Raw genomic sequence first — 27,980 nt, forward strand, 5'->3', positions numbered from 1 at the left:
GCTGTCCCACAGGGAAGCGGCTCCTGCTACCTTGGGTGCCTGCTACTTTGAGTTTTCGCTCAGTTCACGCTGAGTTCACTTGCAATAAAGTAGTTCAGCCTTCAAGTTGCTTTCACCTCCCGGTTATTTGACCAGCTAGACTGCGGCATTGCACTTAATAGGCAAGCATTCTACTACTAAGCATACAATCCCAGCTTTTTTTTTTTTTATCCTAACAACTTTATTTTCATATGAGAAATTATACACCATCTGATTCAAATGTATGATATGTCAAGATTATACTGTCTTGTGTAACTAATTAAAAAAAAATCCCAGCTTTTTAAAAAAATTTTTGAGACAGTCTTGCTAAATTGCTCAAGTTGACCTTGAATTTGTGATTCTCCTGCCTCAGCCTTCCAAGTAGCTGACAATACAGGCATGCACTGTTATGCTCGAATTCGGGACCCCCAAAAGACCACCAGAGACCCAAGATCGATGTAAGCAGCAAAGAGGTGTTTATTGCGAGCTAGCTTGTTCCTCCGCGCGCACACACAGCAACTGGTGACACTGAGAGGCCCCGAGCCCAGGGTTTGCATCAGTTTTAAACACTCTTTGGGGAAGGCACGGACTTCACATACATCATAGCATCTCTTAGCAAATCATCACACCACGGGGAAAATCAAATAACAACTCTAAAACATGATTAGCACATTCACTGGCGGGAACAAGTTGGGGAGGGGTGATTGGTTACTACAAGAGGGGGATTCATTTGAACTGATTGGTTTAAGCCCAAAGGGGTGTTCCTGCTGAGCTACATGGTTTCCCAACACATTATCAACCACCATAAACTACTGGGAGGGTCATCTGGCATCCCAGGTATTTCCCTGTCTCATGCTGATTGGTGGCTGCTAGGGGGTTACTATGGGTCTCCACCTAGCCTGACTGAGTCAAGGACACCTGGCGTAGCAAATCTCTCCTGTTATTTGTAGATAAATAACTTAGCAGGGTGGGAATGTGCCTAGGAGTGCTCTGTGGGTCTTTTCAAGGACAAAGGTCATGTCCCTTCCTTGGACAGGCTTTGCTCTGAGATAGAGGCTGGTTTTTCACACTACCACATCTAGCTATTTTTTTTATATTTATTTTTTAGTTTTTTAGGTGGACACAGTATCCTTATTTTATTTTTATGTGGTGCTGAGGATTGAACCCAGTGCCTCAGGCATGCTAGGCGAGCACTCTACTATTGAGCCACAACCTCAGGCCACATCCAGCTATTTTTTGCAACATTTTTGTAGTCTAAAATTACTTCAAACTGAAAATAAAATACATTATATAAAAATTATAAGCAATAATATGTTCTTGGAGAACTTTGATGCATTTTGTGAATTCTATGAAATTTCAATGGAAATAAATATTTAAAAACTGATGTGAAAAAACTTGTAAATTATACAGCAAAGACAATATTTCAAAAACCAATTAAGGGACTGGGGTTGTGGCTCAGTGGTACAATACTTGCTTGGCATGTGCAAGGCCCTGGGTTCAATCCTGGGCACTATATAAAGATAGATAGATAAAATGAAGGTATTGTACCCAACTACAACTAAAAATTTAAAAAAAAAGTTCAAGCCAGGCATGGTGATGCATGCCTGTAATCCCAGCAGTTTGGGAGGCTGAGGCAGGAGGATCATGAGTTCAAAGCCAGCCTCAACAATAGCAAGGCACTAAGAAACTCAGTGAGACCCTATCTCTAAATAAAATACAAAAAAGATCTGGGGATGTAGCTCAGTGGTTGAGTGCCCGTGAGTTCAAACCCCAGTACCCTCCCACCGCACCCCGCACACAAAAAAACAGTTCAGTTAGGAAGGCTGGGTTGTAGCCCAGTGGTAGAGTGCTTGCCTACCATACATAAGGCACTGGGTTTGATCTTTCGCACCACATAAAAATAAAGGTATTGTGTCCATCTATAACTAAAATTTTGTAAAATTGTATAATTAGTAGTAGTAATTTGGGAAGACAAATAAATAAAGCTATATCCTGTTGAGAGCCACACAGTTTAATCGGAATGATGCCTGGCATTTTGCTAGAGGGAATGGTTGAAAGGTGACCCTGCTCTGGGATTAGGGCAGCTCCTGCCCGTTAAGTTCTTGCGGGGTTCCGTGAGAATTGGCATGCAGGAGCCTGGTGGAGGGAGTGTGTTCCCGGAAAGTGCATGTAGAGTGCCGGTGAGAGTTCGGGAATAAAGAGTTGCTGTTTGAACCTACAAGGCTTTGTGGTGGCTCAGTTATTTTGTGCCCAGCCAGACTTCAGCAATATCCCTATTTGATCCTCATAAACTAGCATGAATTAAAGACATAATCTGAACCCAGGTTCAGAAGCCAATGCCACAAAAAATCCAATGTCTGAGAGACAAGTGTTGAGGAGAAAGGCTTCATTCAATGTCCAAAGAATGGAGAAGTAAGAACCCATCACAAATAAGCATCTTCACTCCAGGGGGAATATAAGGATAGGACCAACATGGGAGAAAGAAAGGGTAATATAGGGGAGGAAATATTTATGTCTTTTGGATATAGGCAGTGAAAGTTGCCACTTCTTTTCACTTCCTTTCATGGTTGATGTCATGGCAGCTGGTAGGTGTCTTAAGGATGCGGGGAGACACTATGGAAGTCTAGGTTAACATTGTATTATGGTTTTGGACAGAACTTTTTTTCAAGTGATCAACATGTCTACATGCAGAAGTGTGTAGAATCGGGGCTGGGGATGTGGCTCAAGCGGTAGCGTGCTCTTCTGGCATGGGTGCAGCCTGGGTTCGATCCTCAGCACCACATACAAAGATGTTGTGTCTGCCGAAAACTAAAATGTAAATTAAATATTTTAAAAAAATAAAAAATAAAAATAAAACCCACAGTATTAAAAAAAAAAAAAAGTGTGTAGAATCTGACTCAAAGGTTAAGACTACAATGCAGACAGACACAATATGAAGACAGAAATGCTAAGAATTTTCATTCCTTTTCTGTCACCCCAAACCAGATTATCTGCAAGCCCAAGTACTTTCAGCAAGAGACTCTGAAAAATACCCCAGACAACCATTATCACATCAAAGGTAATACCTACAGCAAAGCTAGTGAAAGAATAATAATGTATTACACAGCTTGCATGACCTCCAAAATTAGTGATTTTTAAGTCAATTAGGAGCAAGTGAAACTTGAGAGTTTATTTAGGCATTTCCTTGATAATAAAAACAATAAAAGACGGGTTACATTTGCATAAAAATATAAAATTCCATGTCAAAAAAACACTTCAGTTGAAATACAAATGAATTTGGAAAATGTTACATGCTAATAATAAAGAACTCTTATCAACAAAAGACAGCTCCCAATTTAAAAACTGACAAATGTTTAATGAATAAAAATAACATAAATAGCCATTATGAGATGTTATTCCTCAATTAAAGAATGCAAATAAAACAATGCAATTTTATTTGGTGCCTAGCAAACTGAAAAAGATAAAATCTAATTGTGCAGTGGTGCAGGGAAACAGGTTCTCAGAGACATTGATTGAAATGTAAATTGGTACTAATTTGGAGAGCAATTTACACCAAAAACTCAAGTACATTCACTTTCATTCTGCAATTCTTTTAGAAAACATATCCTAAAATAACAGACAAATATACAGATATAAAGTAGGCTATAACTGTAGAGTTGCCTAAGATAGTGAAAAATGAGGAAATACCGATGTGGTTAGCCAGTCTGAGTTAAACGTGTAGTGGCTTATCTATCTGAGAAAACACGGTATCAAAAATATCACTGGAGTGGGTAATGGTGGCACACACCTATAATCCCTGCTACTTGAGAGACTAAGGTAGGAGGAGCCCAAGTTTGAGGACAGCCTCAGCAATTCAGTGAGACCATCTCAAATCTTTAAAAAATAAAAGGGGAGGGGGCAGGGAACTTGGGGGAATAGCTAAGTGGTAAAGTACTGAAGTTCAATCCTCTGTGCCAAAACACTAAGAAACAGTCATCCTAGATCTGTGTTTACAGAAAGGTGTGCACAGAACGTTGGGGGGGGGGGGGGGCAGAGAAACAATTCCAGATAAGTCACAAAACTGGATGACTCTAATTTTATAAATGAATATACAGAATATTGCTCACCAAAATATCAGACATGGTGTGACTCTTGACTTTGTTTTTATTCTTAGATTTTTATGGTCAACTTTTATTGTTTTTATAATATGATTTTGGGCTATTTTCATTTTAGAAAACAAAAAGCCACCAAAACCATAAAGTACTAATATCTTTTTTTATTATGGCATAAAGTAACATGTTATATTAACTCATTTACAGTAAAAACATTTTACGTACAACTGCAGAGGAAACACTGCACAGAGCTCCAACACAAAAATGGGTTGTAATTTTTAAGTCTGTTGAATTATTTGACACATAACTCTGAAAATATTTTCTCTGTAGAAAACAGTAAAAATGGTAACATTTCCCAGGCTAGCCCAAAAAGTCCACTTAAACCAAATAACAGCTCAATTATACACTTATAAATATGGTTTGAATTCTGGAATCCAAAAGAAATGTTAGCTTCGTTTATTGAAAGAGCCATGTTTTTCTTAAAATTAAGTTGTATAAAGTGAAATTCCTATTACTCTTCCTTTTCACTCTTCATTATGCCTGATCATTTTTCTAATTTAGGCTAATCCATAATCCACATAAAAAAGGTTTAGCTATCTTTCATAAAGGATAGCTACCAAATCTTTTTAGTACTTGGGATCGAACCCAAGGTCTCACATGCTAGGCAAGTGCTCTACCACATCCAGCCCCTTTCAAAATTTCATTGAGACAAAATATCATCATTTGTCCAGGCTGGCCTCAAACTTGTGATCCTCCTTGACTTAGCCTCCATAACAGCTGGGATTACAGGTGTGTACTCCCATCATGCACAGTTACTATAGTCTTCAAAACTGCCTGAGGAGGTTACCCATTCCTATCCAAATTGTTAGATGTTTTAGTTTCTACTAAAGCATGTCCAAGTATCTGAACAAAACCAGAATCTAATAAATTATAACCCAAAGGCACATGTGGACTGTCATCAAATACCTTTTCCTAATTCCCTGTGGCTTGATGGGAATCCATGAGGAATAAAAACAAAGTGATAAAATTGACAAATGGATAAAAGAATAAAAGGCCAAGAGAATTCTCAAACAGCAAGAAATACCTGGTCCCAGACTTACGGATAAAACTGAAGCTCAAACAGAAAAAGGATGTTTTCAATGATCAGGAGCTAAATTGGCTATCAGAGCCCCTTTTTGCTAGTTGATCAAGTGAGAGGCAATTAGAGGAAAAAAACAGACCAAAGACAATTTCTAGAAATTAAGGCAAGAGGACAATGCCACTCTGGAGCACCTATGCTGTGTAGAATGTTTCCAACAAACACTGAAGTCCTCAGGTGTAGTTATCTGACAGGAACTACAATAAGTATTCAGTTCCCACAGAGAAACAACTTAAATAACCATTCAGTTTGTCTTAAAGGAAGTCTCTAAATCAATGAAAGCATTTCAAGAGAGAATCAGTTTTACAGAAACAGGTCCTACTCTGTGGCTTTAAAATCTAGGCTATTGAGAAACTACAGCAGACCATTCTCCCCCAAAACCCCAGTTTGCCCATTAAAAGTAAACCTCTTGAAATACACATCAATCATTAAAATAATGTTTTATCATGCATCTTCACTTGTACTCTTTGCTTTTCACTTATTAATATTCCTTCTTACATGTAAAGAATATTTTTAGTGAGAGTTTTTTTGCACATACTCTACACAAACCTGTGTCCCCTATTCCCTTAATTCCTTCTTAATAATGTTGATCTTCCAATAGGAAGAAGTGGAGTACAATCATTCAAACACTATTTATCTAGCCTCCTTATTTACAAAGAAAGCTACAGAGCCATCTTATACATTTGGAATTCCTTAAAGTCACAGGCTTTCTATCAAAATGTATTTCTCTCTATATATATATTATCTGTGAAGAACTTACTGAAGCATGACTCACCTTACAGTGAGAAGCTAAAAGCGTTTAAAAATGCACATGACCATGGGTAACCTATATTGAATGTTATTTCATCCTTCAAATCTAGACCATATACACAGGCATAAACTATCACAACCTAGCTAAGTTTGAAACTCATTTCAAAACATTGCTCAGTATAAATTCTCAGAAGGCAAATTAGAGAACCACACAACTAAGTACCTGGCAGGAGGCTGAAGATACCAATTACAAAACAAAGCTTTTGACTTTTAAAGGCTAATGTGGTCCTTCACAGATTATTGTATTCCCGTAAATATTTACTTTAGGGAAGCATACAATTAAGAGCATACTATTAAGAGGATACTATTAAGAGCACACTATTAAGCTACTATTAAGTAGCTTAGTGACAGGGCACATGCTTAGCATGTGGGAGGCCCTGGGTTCAATCCCCAGCACACAAACACAAGAAGATCAACTTACAAGTATAGACATACATGCTTGATTCTATCTTATATCTACAGAGAATATATCAGAATAACAATGTAATCAATTCATTACTTTTCAAAAGGAAAACCCGATAAAAGCAATAAAGTTAGAAATGATAATGATCAGATGAAATAATTTAGATTAAGCCTGTCTTTCTTCTGGGGATATGGACTGGCCAAGTGGTCAAAAGGAAACAACCTGCCTTTAATTCTGTGTGAAAAATACCACTCAGTTCCATAGTGCCATAGTCCTGTTTCTGCCACACAAATCCTCTACTTCTAATCACTGACCAAATGCTTTACTAAAACTCCGCTTCTGGCCTTTGTTTTGGGATCTGTTGCTTTTGTTTCCACCTCCTGATCCTCCTCTGAAGTTTCTGCTTCCTCCCCGCTGTCCCCTGAAGCTTCTTTTTCCATCCCGCTGTCCTCTGAAACCACGGCTGCCTTCTCGCTGACCCCTGAAGCTTCGATATCCTTCCCGTGGTCCTTCCAGCTCAGGTTGCTCTGTGGCCACAGTGAGCTGCCAGCGTCGTGAATCATGCCATTTCTCCTGTTGAGAGAAAGTTCTGTTTTCACCTTTGATTTTTATTCAAATGGTTTAAAAGGCATGAAAAAAACAACATTGTTGTCATTTCTCCAACAAACAACTAGGTTGATAACATAAGTGTTAAAAGGCCATTTGTTCCAAATACTGACTCTCATAGCCCAGATGCCACTAAAAAATAATTTTCACTTGGAGCCTCCTCACTGCATCATTTTTTCATTTCACCTCTACTTGGTCTCTAGCTGTCAGGGGTAATAAAACAAATGCACATTTACAAATCCATCTCTCAAGTTAAAATGTGTACGAAAACATGTATAAGGTGGGTGGGGAGGGCCTGGACATCACTCACAACTCCAGAAAGGAAAAAAGGCAGGCTCAACAACAAATGTGAGAATAAAAAGGACAGGAGAAAAAAGTACCAAGTTGTAATTCTCAACTGTCTTTTGATAAGAGACCAGAGCTGTCGTGTCCGCCACCCTATCATTCTGTATTTTCACAATGAACACTTCCCAGCTTATGTATATTAACTTTAAAATGTCCAGGAGAAAGGGGGGAAGGTATAGTTCAGTGTTGGAGCACTTGCTGAGCATGTGTAAAGCCCTGGGTTCAACCTCCAGTACTGTAAAAACAAAAAGTCCAAGAGAAAATACCTGTATTTCTGTGACTGCTGCAGTAGGGATATCAAAACAAACACCCTAGAAATCAAAGAAAATATAAGTTAATATAATCAATACACACTAAGTGATACCATAAATACAAGTATTGCAAAGAAAATAATAAAATTCACCCAGTTTTATGTATTTATTTAGAAAAAGGGTGAGGCTGACCTTGAACTCATGATTCTCCTGCCTCAGCCTCCCAGGCATATACCAGCTTTCAAATATTAATTTTAAATGAACTCTAGTCTAAAGCCAATACACTACAGTTACCCAAAACACAAAAGCAGAAAGTCAAGGAACAGTTAAGAAGGACTCAAAACAATTTGGAACTTCTTGACTGTAGATATATTCTTGGCTATCACACTGTGCTTAATCCTTGAGTACCTCTCAACTACTTTTTTCTTTTTTTTTTTAATAAAGAGAAAGAGTTAAGTTGGACCTTGTGGGATGGTACAGAAAGGCTACTAGCTATATTTTATAGCTGAAGAAACAAAATTGGAGAGTCTGATTGACTTGTGTAAAGCCCCACAACAATTTAAGTGGGGCAGGTATTTAAAATATGGTGTGTAGGGCTTAAAAACCATTACACTTTACTGCCTTCCATTAGAAAAGCACTGCCAGCTATTTAGAACGACCAAACTAAGAGCAAGAAACAAAACAAAACAAATAACAACAAAAACTTAATTTTCTAGTTTTTCATAATTCAGCCACCTGTGAAAGAGGATGAAAAAGTTAATCCTATAGGATAAGATCTTTGATGGTAAGTGCCCTCCTCTCCAAGGGAAGATACCCACAAGCCTGTCAAAAACTACCCTGTAACAGACAGTCACTCCTCTCCCTATTGTCTTTTAACTACAGGATTTTATCAGAAGCACCCCTTTTGCCCAGCAGTTCGCCCAATGCTAACATGAGTATCATTAGGTACTGATGGATTCTGTCAATCATGGGAATCTCCATTCACATACTTACTTAGTGTTTAGAGTACAATATCATTCAATGGGGTACAGATGATTAGAATGCATATTTTTACCACTGTGTAGATCACAGTGCTCTTGAGGATTTCAGTCAGAAAGCAAATGACAGCAAGGCAAAAATTACCTAAATAAATATTATGTTCTAAGAACTCTGAAGTACAGATAACGATGCCCCTAACTCTGCCTGGTAAGGACAGCAAAGCTTTACAGGGAACTTTAAGGGACACTGTGGAGAGTAAAATACTGGAAAAGTAGGGGCTCAGTCTTCACTCATGAATGAAGACAGCATGGTGTACTTGGTACAGCCAGAGTAAAGGGTGTTGGGGATGATGAGATGGAGCTGAAACTGGTAACCAGGGCAGGTTTACCTTCACCTGAAGACAGCTCACTGCCTGTTTGATCACACTGTTTACCTCAAGCAACTCCACATACCTTTGGGGTAAATATGATTTCTTTCACCAGCAGTGCACCTTTGGAAACCTAAGGCTCTTCAGGATTCCAGTTAAAACTATCTTCATAATAAATCTGTGCCTTTCACTCATTTTCCCATAAAGGAAAAATGAAGTTTTCTAGGTTTGGCAGGCAAGAATTATTTATTTATTTATTTATTGTGCCAGGGATTAGCTAAGGGGCACTTAACCACTGAGCCACAACCCTATCCCTTATTATTTTTTATTTTGAGACAGAATTTCACTAGGTTGGTAAGGGCCTCACGAAGTTGCTGAGGCTATAAGTGTGCACCACTGTACCCAGCAAAAATTCAAATTTTGAACCTGAATTCAAGAACATGAACTAAAGCTAGGCATGTTGGTACATGCCTGTAATCCTAGCTTCTCAGGAGATTGAGATAGGAGGATTGCAAATTAGAAGCGAGCCTCAGTAATTTAGTGAGACATTGTCTCAAAAAAAGATTAAAAAAAAGGGGGGGGGGGCGGGGGAGGGTAGGCTGGCTTAGCTCAGTGTTATAGAGTGCTTGCATAGCATGTAAATTGAATCCCATCCCCGCTACCACCAAAAAAGGAAATATGCTGAATTAGTTACTTAATTAAGCCATGTGAAGTTATCAGTGCAGTAATTTGATCTTTTCGGCTTGCATGGTGTACAGAATGGTTTGGGCTGGAAACATAGACACGGGTAGTTAGTTGTCAGTAACTAAGAGCCCCCCACAATTGCAGGGGTCAGTGCAGGCACAGAGTGAAAAAATAAAGGCAGCCTCCCCACAGAACACCAAGAAGACATCATTCTGTTTTACTGCCCACATTCAGCTACTGAACCAAAGTGAAGTCTGAGAAAGGGCCCAGCCTTACCAGCTTTCCTTTCAGAAAGACCATTCCCTTCACTTTGGAATCAATATCCTCGCCCAGTTGCTCCTTTAGTTCTTTCCAAGCATAACTAATATTCGGCATTTCAATTGAGCACCTCAAGATCATGGTCACAAAACCCTTATGGAAGAAAGGGGAACAAAATTAAAAGTCTCAAAAAACAAATCTACATCATAAACACTTACCCTTATATTCTAAAGTATTTCTGAAAGTTCCCTCTAAAAAAAGCATACACTTCCCCCTATAGAGACCAGAATCAGTCTCTTAATAAGATTGATTGATTAAATCATGTCAACATCTTTATTGTGGTAACATAGTTTTCTAAAATATAACCACTGGGGGAAACTGGACAGTGTATAGGGGACCTCATATTATTTCTCACAACTACACGTGAATCTATATTTAATAAAAATTTTAAAACTTCAACTTATAAAAGGAAAATAAAAGCATAAAAACTTTCTAAAAAGTTTCTAGATATCCTGGCTAAATTATATTGTATTTATGTGTATACGTCTGGGCTCATAAGGAATTAAAACAATTAAGGATACTATTCATATACCACAAAATTCACATTTTAAGTATAAAATGCAGTGGGTTGTTTAGTAAATTCAAAGTTTGCAACCATCACCACTATTTACAATTCTAGAACATTTCATCACCCCAAAAAGAAACTCATGCCCATTAGCAGTCTTTGCCATTTCTCCCTCCACCCAACCACTGACAAACATTAATTTATTTTGTCTCTATGGACCTGAATGTACATTTTCAATTAGAAAAAGGTAAAATGCAGTTAGTAGTTTCCTACTTTTACAAGACAGCAAAAACTGGCAAGTTTAAATGAACCCTTTCAAATCCTACTAAAACCCCAAATACAAGTTATCAGAAATACCGCTTCTGAATTGATCAGGGAGCGTTGATCTACTGATGTGGCACCTGAAATATGTGCCAGAGCTGCTGCTAAAGCCTCCACGGCTCCCTTCTCCTCTATCAGCTTCTGGGCTGACTCCTTGAAGTGGTTAATGGCAGTAGGAGGGACAGAGTCTAAAAGCCTGTGATTTGATTGAGAGTACATTTGTTAGGAGAAAAGTTACAAGTGACAGCATAGTGTGATTGACAATATGCTGAAAGTATAAAGAATTTGAAAATGTGCATCAATATGGTCTACTCATATATACAGATAAGAAAAATGTTCATACAATAAAATGCCATATTGCCGTTAAAAACGATGATAAATAATGTGATATCTTTTTCCCCAATAAACATTATTTTTATAATCAGAAAATATTATAGCTATTTACATTCTAAGGGAAAAGAAAAAAAATGCCCCGAATCAGGTTTACTTATTCATTTCTTTCTTCTTCTTTTTTTGGAACTGAGGACTGAACCAAGGGGCATGTTACCACTGAGCTACATCCCCAGCTCTTTTTTATAAATTTTGAGATTTATAAAAATTTATAAATTTTCAGTTTTTGAGGCTTGCCTCAAAACTTTCAATCCTTCTGCCCCAACTTTCTGAGGTGCTGAGATTGTAGGTGTGTAGTGTAGCACCTGCCTATACCCAAATCAGGTTTAAATTGATGAAGCTAAAATAATTTTGAAAAATATTGAGTTAAAATCTTTTCATTTGCTGAACTTTCCCAAGCTATCATTAATAAGCTAATCTTTAGGGCTTTTTTTTTTTTTTTGGTACTGGGGATTGAACCCAGGGGTGCTTAATCACATCCCCAGACCTTTTTTAATAGTTTATTAGGGACGGGTCTCGCTGAATTGCTAAGTACCTCACTAAGGTTGCTGAGACTGGCTTTGAACTCATTATCCTCTGCCTCAGCCTCCTGAGTTGCTGGGATCACAGGCATGCACCACTGCACCTGGCAAGCATGTCTTTTAGTCATGGATTGTTTCTATTTTTAAAATTACAATGGATAAATAATTCTTAAATTGAATATTTTAGGTCTAATCAAATTCACAAATACTTTCAAGACAACTGCATATATAGATTTCAACCATACAATTATTTCTCTGCCCATTCTTTCCTCCCCTCACCTCTGCCCCAAATAATCTCTTTTGGGTATGGTTCAGGTAGAATCTATCCCCTCTTATCAACTGTTCTTTAAAGCAAAATATGATGGTCAGTTCCACTACTCTCTTAATGTGAAATATCCTGTCACCATTAAGGTCTGCAGGAAATCATTTTATACTTTCATCCTCATTTATTTTATTATCTAAATTAACTTTAGTTTATTGAATCCTGAAGCACTATTATACCATATTTGAATACCACCCAGCCACCAGTCTGATGCTGCAATAGTATAGCTACTCATCATTTTGTTGTGGGCTCTTCCTTTTCATGATGCTACAGATTTGAACCCAGGGCCTCTTGCATGCTAGGCAAGAGACACACCACTGAGTACTCTGTGCCCAGCCTTTCAGTTTGTCATTTCGACTTTAGAGTCAAACTGCTTTCTGGGTTAAGTCATGAAGGACACATTGGATCTAGTCCCCCTACCTTTTTTTTTTTTTGTACCGGGGATTGAACCCAGGGGTGTTTGACCACTGAACAATATCCCCAGCCCTTCTAAAAAAAATACATTTTATTAGAGACAGGGTCTTTCTGAATTGCTAAGTGCCCCACTAAGTTGCTGAGACTGGCTTTAAACTTACCATCCTCTGCCTCAGCCTCCCAAATCGCTGGGATTATGGGCCTGCATCACCAAGCCTGGTTCTCCCCTAACTTTTTTTTTTCTTTTAGTTTTAGGTGGACACAATATCTTTATTTTATTTTTATGTGGTGCTGAGGATCGAACCTAGTGCCTCATGCATGCTAGGTGAGCACTCTACCACTGAGCCAAAACCCCAACCCCTCCCCTGCCTATTTTTAAGACAAGTATTTCACACATGTATAATAGCAACTGCAGAAAGTACTCCCAGATTGATTCTCAACCTCAGTAGTTTCTCAGCAACTACTGAAGTTAATTTAGATAATAAAATAAATGAGGATGAAGGCGTAAAATAGTTTCCTTCGAACCTTAATGATGACAGGATATTTCACATTAAGAGAGTAGTAGAACTGACTATCAGATTTTGCTTTGAAGAACAGTTGATAAGAGGGGATAGATTCTACCTGAACCATATCCAAAAGAGTATCTCAACTTAGGAGGAAATGGAAAATGGTTTTCATAATGCCAACCCTACTTACCCCATGCATATGATGCACAGGAGAAACAGTCAGGAATTCTAAACAGTTAAATATCCTTCAGTTTGTAGAACAATCTCATATAAATACACTCTTTGTTTTCAATGCCAGTAACATCTCCACTGACAAACACTGTTAGTTTACCCAATCCTTACTATCTAGATATTTACTAGAACCTAAAGAAATAATCAGTTTTTAGGGCTGATGATTTAGCTCAGCAGTACAGCACTTGCCTAGCAAGTGTAAGGTCCTAGGTTCAATTCCTACCACCTCCACCAAAAAAAAGTTTTTATTCTACCAAATGGGATAGTAATTAATGAAGATCTAGAATATAACCTGTGATCAAATCTAATCAGTAACTGGACATGATGCACCTACACCACATCTCAGTTATCATTCTTTAAATAAGGTTATGAAATTTGTTAAAATAATGGATAAAAGCTGGGCATGATGACACATGCCTACAATCACAGTGATCTGGAAGGCGGAGCCAAGAGTACTGCAAGTTCAAGGCCAGCCTGGGAAACTTGGTGAGACCCTGTCTTTAAGAGTTGGGGAATGTATGGTTTAATCCCCAGTACTACTCTGTGTGTGTGTGTGTATGTGTGTTAATATTCAGAACTACAGAAAATAAAAACAAATAAAAAAAAAATTTTAAAAGGCCAAATCCCAGAGGTACTACAGAGGTACTACACAAAGGCATTCATATTCAATACACATAACAAACACTACACAGTCCACAGTGAGGGTAGGGAACATACCTGATGGCATCTTTGCTGGAAGCTTTTATTATTTCTGTTGCAGAAGGAACACCTATTCGTTTAAATTTAATTCCCTGTAAGAAAACAATCCATAGTTTAACATACCATGGTCATCACTTGTTTCCATTATTAAGTAGCTCCATAATTTTTTATACCTACCAAATCAAAGTATTAAATAGAAAACAAAAAAAAGTTACAAAGTGTGACTGGGGTTGTGGCTCAGTGGTAGAGAGCTTGCCTAGCATGTGTGAGGCACCAGGTTCAATTCTCAGCACCACATATAAATAAAATAAAATAAAGGTCTATTAACAACTGATATTTAAAAAAAAAAGTTACAAAGGCAGTACAAAGTTCTTGTATACCACCCACCAAATTCCTACCATTGCTAACATTTCATGTTACTATGGCACATTTTTAAGAACTAAGAAACCAACATTGATAAAATTACTATTAACTGAATCCTAGACTTATTCCATGCCTATCTTTCCTGGTTTTCCATGACCTTAACAGCTTTAAAGAGTTCTTTTATAGGGGCTGGGGATGTGGCTCAAGCGGTAGCGTGCTCGCCTGGCCTTCATGCGGCCCGGGTTAAATCCTCAGTACCACATACAAACAAAGATGTTGTGTCCACCGAAAACTAAAAAATAAATTTGAGGCCAGCTTTACTAACTTAGTAAGACCCTGTCTTAAAATTTTAAAAAGGCTGGGGATGTAGCTCAGTGATAGAGCACTTCCATGTTCAATTCCAAGTACATAGACAAAAAGTCTTCAACTTCCTCCATTATGTTTTTCTTTTGGTACTAGAGATGGAACCCAGGGACACTTTACCACTGAGCTACATTCTAGTCCTTCACAAGGTCTCACTACACTGTAGAGGTTGACCTCCAAACTGTGACCCTCCTGCTCCAGCCTGCCAAGTCACTGGGATTACAGAAGAGTGCACTGGTGCCTGACACACACTCTATTCTTTGTAAGTCATTTACTACTCAGTCATGAAGTGTAGTCCACTCAAGGAGAAAAGAGGTTAAGCTTCATCTCCTGGAGGAGAAAGTTCTATATACATTATTAAAATTCTACCTTCAATTAGAGTGAAGGGAAACATTGCGTTAGGCTCAAGATATAAGCAGGTGGACTGTCCACCCAGATGACCCTGCTAGCCAGGTTCGATAGCATGCCCTTCTGCCAGTTGTAAGGGTTTGCCTTGCCCACCCTCAAACATATAAATAAAATAAAATTCTATAAGGAAATTAGCCTCTCCTCTCCCTTTATCCTTTTGACAATAGCCACGTCAATTCTTTTGTTTTCAAGCAATTCCTATACCTGATCAAATATTTCTAATGTTCATAATCCAAAAAATGCTTTTCAAACATGAAAAGGAAACTCCTGCTTTTTTTTTTAAAAGAGAGAGAAGAGAAAGAATTTTTTAATATTTATTTTTTCAGTTTTCGGTGGACACGCGTCTTTATTTTATTTTATATGGTGCTGAGGATTGAACCCCGCGCCCGGCGCATGCCAGGTGAGCACATTACCGCTTGAGCCACATCCCCAGCCAGAAACTCCTGCTTTCAAATACAAAATTATTTCAAAATGGGCTTTGTAGGACAACGCAAAACAACATATACTTAAAAAGCTTTCAGTCAGGGTCATATGCTAGAAGAAAAATAATAATTTGAAATTAAAATTGAAGTCAAAAGATTAACAATGTTATCTACTAGATGAAAGCTAGGAAAACAGCTTTACCGCTTTTTGCTCCACTTGTGCTAATTGATATTCTTCCTTGTGTTGATAGAAGCAGATGCAAACTCCTGTCCTTCCAGCTCTACCCGTCCGCCCAGAACGGTGAATGTAGGACTCTACATCCTATTGAAGTAAAACACACAAGTAACACAACAACAACAACAAAAACAAACACCTGAGAATACTATGTCTCTACAACAAGGGCTAGTAAGTATGGTGTGCCTGGGCCATAAGGGAGGAGAGGTCCCTTAGCACTTCAAACCAAACACCTGAGACAATTAAAAACCCTGTGTAAAACAGTGCTGTTTCCAAGAGGCATATGTGTATTTCCAGTTTTTAAGTACCACAACTAAAGTAAAATAGAATATTTAACTTAAAATATATCCAAGTCTTATTTCAATATATTATCTATGTACAAATTAACAAGATATTTTATATCCTTTTTCATAAGCCTTCAAAATTTTAATAAAAGTTTTTGAAAGTCCAGTGTGTATTTTACACTTACAACATATACAAATCCATACTAGTTGCATTTCAAATGTTTAACAGATGCATGACTAGTGGCTACCATACTGCACAGCACAAGTCTACAGGTTCATGAAACAAGATTTATGTCACACTTAAGGGATTTCCTTTTTTAAGTAGTGAATTCATAGTAATCGGGGTTTTGTTTTGTTTTTCCATCAGTTTAAGCAAACTTTAATTAAGAGACATTTGACAATTTGAGGAAAAACAATGGAGGTGAGTGGAACAGATTTTAGACTGACTTTTATTTACATAAGCACTATCCACAACACATAAACAAAAGGTTCTATAACTCACAAACCTCAGCAGTTCTAACACAGAGGTTGGTGTCTCCCTCCAGGCCTTTTCTCGTTAGTCCTCTTCAAGTTCATGCATTTATGTATTCCACAACTACCCCATCTAAATCTTCTACCAATTTCAAGATCCTGTTCAAAACTGTACAACCTCCATGAAGTCTCTCAGAATTCCCCTGTCTAACCAGAAAGTTATCATTCCAACCTCTGCCCACTGACTGTTCTTCCACTCAGAAGTCAATTCTACAGAAAAGAGTTTCAAATAACAGGCTTTATTTTTAAACTCACCATAGCATCCTGGCACTGAAAAGATTAATTATTATAAGCACATGCAAGTAACAAAACCTATGTATAAAATACATACCTTTGGTGGAGAGCTTTGTACAACCAAATCAACCTCAGGGATATCTAACCCACGTGCAGCAACATTGGTGGCTACCAAAACTCCAAAATCACCATTTCTAAAACCCTTCAAGGTGATTTCCCTTTGCTTCTGTGGAATGTCTCCATGCAATGACTGGGCATCCTGCAGAAGAAATAAACTGGCTTAAGAAAACTAGCTCCACTAATACATCCTCAACTAGGTTTGTAAAAGCTAATATTTTAATAATACTCCTGCTGAAAATATAATAAAGGGGAAAACATATATATCTTCTTACATGGAGGAACCTCCAAATTATTTTCAAATCCTCTGTCAACTATATTTAAATATACACGTAAGGGTTAGGAACACCAAACCAGAGAGATCACACCTATTTTTGTCAGAGTAGTTTTAGGTTTGAGTCATCCTATCCTCTCTGTTTGATGAGACTGATAACATTAGATAAGCTCTAACATGGATGGATAGATAACCTGACCATTCTTGAGAAAAGTACTCTCTTACTTTTGACCTAAAATAAACTTGGAAGTCATTAGATAAATGAACAGACTAAGAGCAGATATGCCCAAAGTAAAGACTTGTTGATGACTCTAGCTTTGCAGGCATGAGAGTGACTAACCTGCTTTATAGATGCATTCTGTGACAGCTCCTGGGCTTCTTTCTTGGTTTCACAGAAGATGATAGTACGCCCTTGATGACCACTATACACTCGGATCACATCTCCAATAACTGCTGCCCTCTGAGTCCAGTGGCACTTGATAGCTAGATGCTATTTAAGAGAGGAAGAAAAAAAAAAAATCTTTTTATTAGGCCTTGCTGGAACCTCAAATGTCATGCTCAATACCAAGGTCTAATGTCTTGGTACTGGAACAAGGGCTTAAGCCTAACCAGGCAGATTACTGCCACCACTGCTAAGGAAAAAAAAAAAAGTAACTAAACCATTAATATTAAAAGCAACATGGTCTGTTCCCCTGTGCCTCTCCATTCTCTCCAGAGAGCACCTGGCTTCTGTTTTCTTACTTAAGTGAAAATAAAGGGGAAAAAAAAGCAATTACACAGATTCCTACAGGAAGCCAAGTAATTGAGAATTTTTTAAAGTTTCTGTATGTTTTGTTTTTTCATCTGTTTTAAAATACAATCTGTAGTCAGTTACTGCACTACTATGTTCCTTGGGTGAAATGAATTCATCTAGGTACCGGACCCTAAGATGAAAACAGCTTTAGAATAAAACATCCGTATTCTCTGTTGCCCTCTAGTATTTAAATTCTAAGTGTAAATTTCTTTGTTTACATAATTCAGACACTTCAGGGTCCAAATGATTCTGAAATTAGTCTACAAGATGATGAAATTTAGAGAATACAGAAAACCATATGCAACTCAAGTAGAAATATATCTTTACTTGACTTTTCACATAGATTTGACATTTACCTGGAAAGAAACTATATTTGGCTGTCCTAATATTATCAGAAAAGAAACAAATTACAGACAATTTTATACCAATTCCGGCAACTAAATGAATCATTTACCTCCACAGTTATTGCTGTTTTCTGAGTCTTTTTACCAATCAGGTCCACCTGTTCATATGTAGATTTCATGTATTTCTTAGCAACATTAAATACCCAATGAGGGCATGTTGCAGAAAAAAGCAATGTTTGGGGATTGTCTTCAGAATCTTTGGGGGGGGAAAAAAAAGTCATTATGAAAAATCCAAACAAGCCTACACAGTATTTTACCTCACCTAATACTTCCATGCTGTATCAACATTCATCAGAAATTATTTGAGGCTATCCATGCAGTAAAGACACAATATAAAAAAAGATTTCCAACACGCAAAGAAATGCTACTGGAATAATTTATGTAAAGGCTCTTTGAAACAATTAAAGCACTTTAAATGTATTCTGTTTTTCTGATCATTGGCCTTTAAGAATCATGAAACAATTTTTTCCAATATAGTGAAATTTATCAACTAAAAAAGACTAGTAACCAACAGAATAATTATCTAAATAAGCTGTTCAAAAACTGCAAGAGATTCTATACACATTTATATACTCCTTGATATTTGCTTAATATTTTATCAATTTTGAATTCACATTTATTCGTTTCTTGAGATCACCTATTATTTTTTGTTTCCCTTAAGAGTATCACTGCATTCACACACATTTCGAATAGTGGTATAAAGCTGGCAGAATCTTCTTGAAGAGCAATTTGGCAATGTATATTGAAAAGCATGAACTATTTATAACTTTTAAGGCAATAATTCCACTTTTGGAAATCTATCCTAAAGAACTAATTCCAGATATTGAGGTCCAAGAAAATCTGTAGAAGTGATTCTAAGAAGAATTTTTTTTTTTCCTTTTCCAGTAGAGGGAATGGAACACACTCTATACCACTGAGCTATATCCCCAGCCTTTTTATATTTTGACACAGGGTCTCACTAAATTGCTTAGGGGCTTGCTAAGTTGCTGAGGCTGGCTTTGAACTTGCAATCTTCCTGCCTCAGGTTCCTGAACAGCAGGAATTATAGGCATGTGTTCCCATGCAGGTGGCTGTTATGCTGAGTTTTAATACATAAGGTTAAGATTACAATGGCACTTGCACATATACACACAATAACACACAGAATACCTGGAATACACCAAAAGCAAAGTACACAGAATTGATAAAATATATGATTTTTCTTTTAACTTTCCCTCATTGCAATTATGTGATAAATCATGATTATTTATAAACTGCTCATTTTCCCAAATAAATAAATCCCCTTAAAATTCCCTAAAATTTCATTTATCTCTTAGAAGATTACATCATCACCACCATTCCTCAGGTCCTTTTTATCAGTTCTTCAACTCTGGGGTTTACCTTTCTTGTATGCCACACATAAAATCTCTTCTACTTGATCAGCAAAACCCATATCCAACATCTGGTCAACTTCATCCAGGACAACATGTTTAAGTTTGGAGAGATCTAGCTTGCCATTCTGTAGGTGGTCTTTAATACGACCTGGCGTCCCAACCAGGATATCAATCCCATTCCGCATTTTTTCGACTATAAAGAACACCAAAGAAAAGATTGGCTGTATTTTTAAAGAAAATCCTTTTATCATTCTGGGGTACCATTTAAATGCATTTCCATTCAAAAATACTGATTAGATAGTACAAAGTAATATGCTACAAATACTAATTAGGCAGCTACAGAGACACTCAAGGTGCTTCTGATCCAGCAGGGAAAAGCATGTAAGAAGTGACAGTCCGTTATATTAAGTTATACAATTGGAAAGTGCACCACTGGGGGATGGTAGCACCAGGAAAGAATGACTTGCTCGGCTAACAGAAAGTTTCAAGGTTACATAGAGTGGAGATAAGAATCTTAAGAACTTTCTACAAGGTAAAAAAAGGTATAGGGAGGACAAAACAGTAGAATTTCAAACATTCTTATAGTATACAGAAACATCTGGGGAAACTGAACCATTTCTTGTAACTGGGATGAGGTCCCCCCACCATAAGGGCAAAGAACTAGGCAAGCACCCCACATCCCACTTCTCCTTCTCAAGTTTCCAGTATAGTTCAGGGATCATACTAGGCACTTTACACATTTTATACAACTTAATCCTCATAATATCCCTGAAAGGTAGGTTTATTAACCTATTCTATAGATAAGGAAAGTAAAACATTAAAAAATTAAGCTACTTGGGCTGCGGATGTGGCTCAAGCGGTAGCGCGCTCGCTTGGCATGCGTGCGGCCCGGGTTCGATCCTCAGCACCACCTACAAATAAAGATGTTGTGTACGCCGAAAACTAAAAAATAAATATTAAAAAAAAAAAAAAAATTAAGCAACTTGAGCATAAAGTCACAAAACTACTCACTGAGCAGAGTCTAGATTCAAATGACTTTCTGATGCCAAGGTTTACATTCATTCTACCAAAGTTGGAAAGAAAAAATCAGAAGCTTTGTGTGCCAATACTGAGATTTTTTTAATGCCTTAAATCCCCTCATATATACTCTACATATTCAAGCTGCAAGGTCTTAACTAGGAAGTGATGAACTGCTAAAGCAGGGGCTATTAGGCCCTGGGGTCCCTAGAAAGTCAGCCCCCCTACAGGAAAGAAAACAAACAAGAAGGATGCAGAGACTGACCTCAAATTTTGACTTTCTAATTCCTAGGACCCTACTGATTCTGTCCTCTTGATTTCAACAAGTTACTTTTGGTTTTTATTTATTTATTTTTTGTGGTGCTGGGGATCAAACCCAGGGCCTTGGGCATGCAAGGCAAGCACACTACCAACTGAGCTATATCCCCAGCCCTCAACATTTTACCTTTGTAATCCTTATGTAAATATTGGTAGGTAATGCAAAAGTCCTAAGAACCATATATAGAATTTACACATCATAACTCAGAAACATGTTTTTGACCATCTTTAAACAAAAATGGCAAAAGACAAACACCATAAATGACTTAGACCAGGGAGAGAAGACAGATATGAAAGTCAAAAGGAATCCCATCATGGCATCAAAAATAATGAATGACATATTCCTTCTCCTGCTTTTGAATTTACTTACTTTGACCTCCATAGGGAGTTCCACCATAAAAACAGGCCACTGAAAGCTTTTTTGTGATGTTACTGAAGTCTCTGCTTACTTGACTTGCCAACTCCCTTGTAGGTGCAAGAACCAGAACCTGAAAGAAAAAGACCTCATTGATTTCAAAGTAATGTGTATTATTTGTTTATCACTTGGGAATCCAACTGAAAGGTCAACTTACTATTGAATTTTTGAGATATTTTAAAAACATCTATTATGTGCTTTCCAATATATTATAAAAATTCTAACTATGGAGCTAGATGTGGTGGCACACGCCTATAATCCCAACAGCTTAGGAGGGAAAGACAGGAGGATCGGGGCTGGGGCTGTAGCTCAGTGGTAAAGTGCTTGTCTAGCATGTGGAGGCACTAGGTTCGATCCTCAGCACCACATAAAAATAAATAAAGATACTGTGTGTTCATCTACAAATAAATATTAAAAAAAAAAAAGACAGGAGGACCATGAGTTCAATGCCAGCCTCAGCAATTTAGTGAGGCCTTAAGCAACTCAGTGAGACCCTGTCTCTAAAACACAAAAAAGGTTTGGATGTGGTTTAGTGGTTGAATGCCCCTGGTACCAAAAAAAAAAAAAAATTATAACTAAGGTTCCAGACAAATATACTTCAAAGTTTGTGATCACCAGTCAGAAGAAAAATAGAAGCTGGGTGTGATGGCGCCCACCTGTAATCCCAGCAACTCAGGATACTGAAGCAGGAGAATCGCAAGTTTCAGAGCCAGCCTCAGAAACTTAGCAAAGCCCTAAGCAACTTCATGAGACTCTGTCTCAAAATAAAAAATAATAAGGGCTAGGGCTATGACTCAGTGATTAAGTGCCCCTGGGTCAATCTCTTGTACCAAAAATAAATAAAAAAAGAAGTGGATATCCAAATGCTCCAGGAAAGATCTGTAGGAAGTTTCATAAAACAGCAATCCAGGAAAATAATGATATGAAGAAGAAGCTATACTAAGGATGATGATGATGATACCATTAGCTGATACTTTTGCTTTTCCTGTGACTTATGCTCTATCAAATACTTTACGTTATTCTGATCTCATTCTCATAATAGCCTTTTGAGGTAGACACTAGAGTATAAATTACTTAACTGAAACCAAAAGTGTAGTTAGAGGCAGAATCTAGATTATTTAAACTCAAGCAGTCTGGCACAGAAGAACCCGTAGTGAAGTTCTACTAAAAATACTTTATCCGTCTGATGTCAAAGACACTTAACCAAATGTGTGAACTCCAGGCACAATCTATAGTTTAAAAGGAGTATGATGATGGGCTGGGATTGTGGCTCAGTGACAGAGCGCTTGCCTCGCATATGTGAGGCACTGGGTTCGATCCTCAGCACCACATTAAAATAAAAAACAAAATAAAGATACTGTGCCACGTATAACCAAAAAAAAAAAAATTTTTAAATAAATAAATAAGTAAAAGGATTATAATGAACATTAATGTTACTGGTGATCACAATCATGGAACAGAGTATAAATCTTAAATATAAAGGGTTTATGAACATAGTCTTAAAAAGAATCAGCCTGATTTACCTTCAGATAAAGATTAATAGTAAACACAATGGTTGGCTTTAAGGCGAATCCAATAAAAATAGTTGGATATGTAAACCATGCCCAGAGAGATTCGTCCTGCGCTGTCTTGGAGCCTGAGGTCCACTTAAGAGTTACCTGCGGGGGACGGCCTCTTTTCCTATCTTGCAGCTCACTCTGAAGTTTCTCAATTAGAGGGATGGCAAAGGAGAATGTCTTCCCAGTTCCTGTCCGCGCCTGTGCAATTAAGTCCTTCCCACTATAGACATGGTGAAACGTCTTTGCTTGTATAGGAAACAGGAAGGTCACTCCACGGGCTATGAACAAACAAATCACATTAGCCAACAAGGCTTTTTTTTTTTTTTTGGCAGGGTGGGGTTTAAATCCAGGGCCTTTTGCCCTCTAAACATGCAGTCTGCTACTGAGCTATACTTCTAATGCTGACACTATAATTCTTAAAATACCAGGATAACCAAAGACTGAAACATAATGAATATTTCTAGTCCTACAGAATTAATGAATTTTGCCTTTTGGTCAACAACTACAAAGTCAGGCTCAAATATATTCTGATAATGAAGAATCTGGAAAATATTTGCAAACTTTTAACGCATCAAATTATAATAAATATTTAATATATTAAGAGAGCAAGTCACTTGTCAGACAATCTTGTGAGCCTGAAAAAAATCAAACACTTTGCAATCCAGACTGTGCTGCAACTGATTCAGAAAACACTTTGTGGAGCATCTAAGACTACCCAGCAATTCATAGGCAGAATGTTAAGATAAATTCTGAATCAATCTGGTACTCAAGCAGAAGATGAAAAGGAAAACCGAACATGGCATTAATCAGCAGTATCAGCCATTATACTTCTGAGTAAAGGGTAAATTTTAACCACTTATTAGAGGCAGCCAAGACTATCAATGTCATAGTCCTACTATGAATATACTGGTCTACTTCATTATCTGATTGCCTATATTGTCCAAAAATAAGATCACACCCTGGTTCATCCAACAAAAATGTAGTGCTTCTGAATAATATGTTCTGACATTATGTAATATTTCCGAGAATATTACCTTTGAGAAGCTTAATAGTCTCTTCAGATATGGGAAAATTAGAGAAAGCGCCTTCTTTTTGTTCCACAGGTATTTCCTGTCAAGGACCACAGAAAGAAATCATAACTCACATAAAAGTTAATACAGAACTCTTCTGAGAAAGAACCAAAAGAATCTCTTCAAAAACAACTTTTTAAGGGGATTGGGGTTGTAGCTCAGCGGTAGAGTGTTTGCCTAGCGTGTGCGAGGCCTTGGGTTCAATCCTCAGCACCACAAATAAATAAATAGATATTAAATAAATTTATAAACATTTGCAAGAGGTTATGTAGCCATTAAACATTAAATATTTAAAAATAAGGAAAAATTCTTATATAAAGTAGAAAGAGCAGGATTCAAGACTGCATAAGGTACAATCCTAAATACATTGTACCATAAGGAAACATCAAAATTTAACAACAGGTTGCCTCTGTATCTGAAAAGTATTCAGTGTTAACTGAATGAATGAATGCTAAAATTCTAGGAAGCTCCCCTCCTCAGATAAATTTATCCATTTCCTAAAATTTTTCACCTTATAATTAGGGGAAAAACTGTCAATTGTGATCATAACCTATGGCAAACAGAAAACATGTTAGGATTTTTCTGTGATGCTGGGGATTAAATCCAGGGCCTTGGGCATGTTAGACAAACACTCTACTACTGAGCCACATGACCAGCCCACAATTTTTCTTTCATGACTAAGTTTCTGAAGGATGAAAGAACTGAGTTCCAAAAGGACATTTAATCTTATTCAACTCAAAATTACTTAATGGCCTAAACAAAAAGATTTATTTAAGACTTTTTTTGTGTGTGTGGTGCTGGGATTGAACCCATGGCCTTCTGCATGTGAGGCAAGCCCTCTACCAAATGAGCTATATCCCGGATCCTCAACACTGTAATTTTTAAGATGAAGTCTCACCCTGCAACTCAAGATACCTCCAAGGATTGCTGAGATAAAAAATTTCCTTCTACTATCAAAACAGCATGTGTAGGGCTGTGGTTGTAGCTCAATGGTAGAGTGCTTGCCTAGCATGTGTGAGGCACTGGGTTCAATCCCCAGCAACCCATAAAATTAAATAAATAAATATATGAAAAATATAATAACATTAAAAAATAGGATATGTATGTGTAACATTATCTATTTCTGAAACATTGAAAGACACATTCTACCTATGCAACTTTACCTGCTCTATTTCACTGTTACTTTCTTCACTGGCAGCTTCATTGGAGTCAGGTTCAGAATGAGAGAATCCGTTCTTTAGTTTGGGACTTTTCTCTCCAATATCTCCATTTACTTCCTTCTCTTTCTTCATTTTCTTGGGTTTAGGAGCATCCACATCTTCTTCAGAAGGTTCCTCATTTTTTATTACTTTTTTGGTTTTAGGAGAGACAACTTCCTTTTCAAGAGGCTCCTTTTCCTTTTTCTTTTTTGCACTTTTGGTTTTAGGAGAAATAATGGCATCTTGAGTAGGCTCCTCTTGCTTTTTTGCCTTTTTGGATTTAGGAGAATTTGTATCAGCTTCAGAAGGCCCTGGTTTGTTTTTAACTTTTTTGGTTTTGGGGGTAAGAGTTTCTTCTTTTCCTTCTGCACATTCTTCAGTCTTATTAGACTTTGGCTGCTCTTTTCTATCTTTCTGAAAAATTGATAAAGAAAACACATATACAAAACAAAACATCATTTATGACATTTATAACATATCATTCAATTATGATATATCAATTCTGGATCACTTTAAGATCACAATTATGAAGAACATAATTTTGGGGCATTTCATCATTTGTTATTCCTATTGTCATAAGGTAGAAATCAGTATGCTTTTTTAAAAAATATTTTTTAGTTACAGGTGAACACAATATCTTTATTTATTTTTTATACCTTTATTTTATTCATTTTATTTTTATGTGGTGCTGAGGCTCGAACCCAGTGCCTCATGCAGGGTAGGCTAGCGCTCTACCTCTGGGCCACAACCCCAGGCCCAGTATGCTTTTTAATACCACTTCTTACCTATATGAAGATAAATATATAAAAACAGTTTTATTAGCTTGAAAAGTCAAGAGTATCTCCTAGTAACTATGCAATTCCTATTGGCCAGATCATAAATCAGAATTTTCCTAAGTGATCTGAAGTAGATCTTGGTACTGGAGATGGAACTCTGGGGTACTTTACCATTGAGCCACATGCCCAGCCCTGCTTATGTATGTCTCTCTTGATGAGGGAGCATCCATTCCACAGTTGAACACACTTACTGATGCAGAATGAGTAAATGAAAGCCACTACCTCCTCACTGGACAACAAATTTGATGTCCCCTGGGCTTCCTACCAGGCCAAAATAGTGCTGTTTTAAGAGCCACCTATCAGACCCAGAAACAGCAAAGAAAGTAAATTCCAAGGCGTGTACAACACAAATTCAGGAACAATCTTGTTTCCACTGACTTTCAGAACAGACTCGGTCACAAGTTAAATCACAACCTTCAGTCTTACCCTTCAGTCTTATTAAGCAACAGGCAAGAATCAGAAGACTACCAGGGCTATTTCAACTACAGTCACTGCCGGCCTATGTAAGAAATATGGTGGTCACTTCGCACTCTCTCTCTACATTTCCACAGACGATCTTGTCAATAAATACTAAGATTAGATTACCTCATCTTCTGAGCTGCTTACCGAGGAGCAAACTGTACTTCCCTTATTGTAGTAAAACAAGTAAGGAAAATGTCACTGTTTATGCAGTCCACGTGTGCTGCGCGGACGGATTTAAGATCTCCTTCGTCTAAAGCTTCAGTCTCCAGACTTATTTATATAATTCCCTTCGCGCACGCTCACACCTGGAGTTAAGTCTGAGCCCACAACGTGGGGCCTAAAGTGGACCTTCAACTTCGTGCATGGGGTGCGGAACTCCCAATTCCCCGGGACCCGGAGGGGCAGTGATCCTCTCTCCAGCTCAATCCGGCCTCTCTGCCAAAGCTCCCTGGGCTTGCCGCCGCGTAAAAGATGAGAGAAGTCGGAGCTACAGAGCAGACTCCGTCCGGAGGACAATGCGTCCACTGGTCAGAGAAAGGGCCACTGTTGGACTCCCGCCTGCCCAGCCCCAGGCCCGGCACCTGGACATGCCGGTCCTCGCCGCGTGCAACACGCTCTCAGCCCGGCATGTCTCCCGTACTGCCGGGCCCCGCTGTTCTCGTTGCCCGGCCCCCGGTCCTGCCTTGCCCCAGGCCCCTCGATATCACCTTCACGTTTTGCTTTCGCCGGGTCTCCAACTTTTCCATGGCCATGTCTGATTCCAAACTGGAGTCACTACGGAGTTTTCCCGGCATCATTCAGCAAAAGTCGTCCAGGCCTACCGGTCTCCTCAACCGCGTGCAAAGGAAGGGAAAGTACAGCCCCCTTGGGCCAGCCAGCTTTCGTCACTTCCTATAGCAAAGCGTTTCCTGCGGAAGCGCAGAGCATAAGGAAGTCTGGGGTCCACGTGGTGGATTCAAGTACCGGCTTCCTGGGACCTAGTGAGTTGATTGTTTGTGGTGCATGGACTAATTAGAAAGACCTCGCAGAGGAATAGAACTGGAGGGAACCACAAAGGTTAGCTTTGTATTCTCATTCGAACACTGGCCCGATTCTCGCCAGCCCCACCTGGTAAATGCCTACTGCTAATTCCTTTGAGTGGCGCCTCTCGAGCGCTGTTAGATAGCTAATGTCTGCAAGGATCTTCACCTGTGTATTCGGGGGAATCTGTGCTGTTCACCTTGGGACGTCATTTTCGTCGCCTTTTAGAGATGATGGCCAAATTCGCTGAATAAGAACCATAATTAAGAAAGGCCTGAGCGCGGTTGCTCACTCCTGTAATCCCTGCAGCTTGGAAGGCTAAGGGAGAAGGACCGAGAGTTCAAAGCCACCCTCAGCAATTTAGC

At 38.2% G+C, this 27,980-nt stretch overlaps 1 protein-coding gene across 1 annotated transcript; it reads right to left on the reverse strand.

Annotated features, from left to right (window-relative positions):
- Positions 1 to 3,161: 3,161 nt before the first annotated feature.
- Ddx21 (DExD-box helicase 21) lies at positions 3,162 to 27,465 on the reverse strand. Its single transcript, XM_046419629.2, has 15 exons — positions 27,303 to 27,465; positions 25,262 to 25,711; positions 24,063 to 24,138; positions 23,128 to 23,306; positions 21,425 to 21,542; positions 19,727 to 19,912; positions 18,397 to 18,542; positions 17,490 to 17,639; positions 16,856 to 17,017; positions 15,677 to 15,796; positions 13,937 to 14,010; positions 10,872 to 11,031; positions 9,968 to 10,102; positions 7,678 to 7,722; positions 3,162 to 7,033 (listed from the first exon to the last, which is right to left on the reverse strand). Exons 1-15 carry the CDS (start codon positions 27,390 to 27,392, stop codon positions 6,767 to 6,769), a joined length of 2,358 nt encoding a protein of 785 aa, XP_046275585.1. The 5' UTR covers positions 27,393 to 27,465; the 3' UTR covers positions 3,162 to 6,766.
- Positions 27,466 to 27,980: the final 515 nt, after the last annotated feature.

The sequence above is a fragment of the Marmota monax genome, unplaced genomic scaffold (assembly GCF_021218885.2).
Source record: "Marmota monax isolate L192 unplaced genomic scaffold, Marmota_monax_Labrador192_F-V1.1 WCK01_AAM20220418_F8-fsc00019, whole genome shotgun sequence".
NCBI classification, from domain to species: domain Eukaryota; kingdom Metazoa; phylum Chordata; class Mammalia; order Rodentia; family Sciuridae; genus Marmota; species Marmota monax.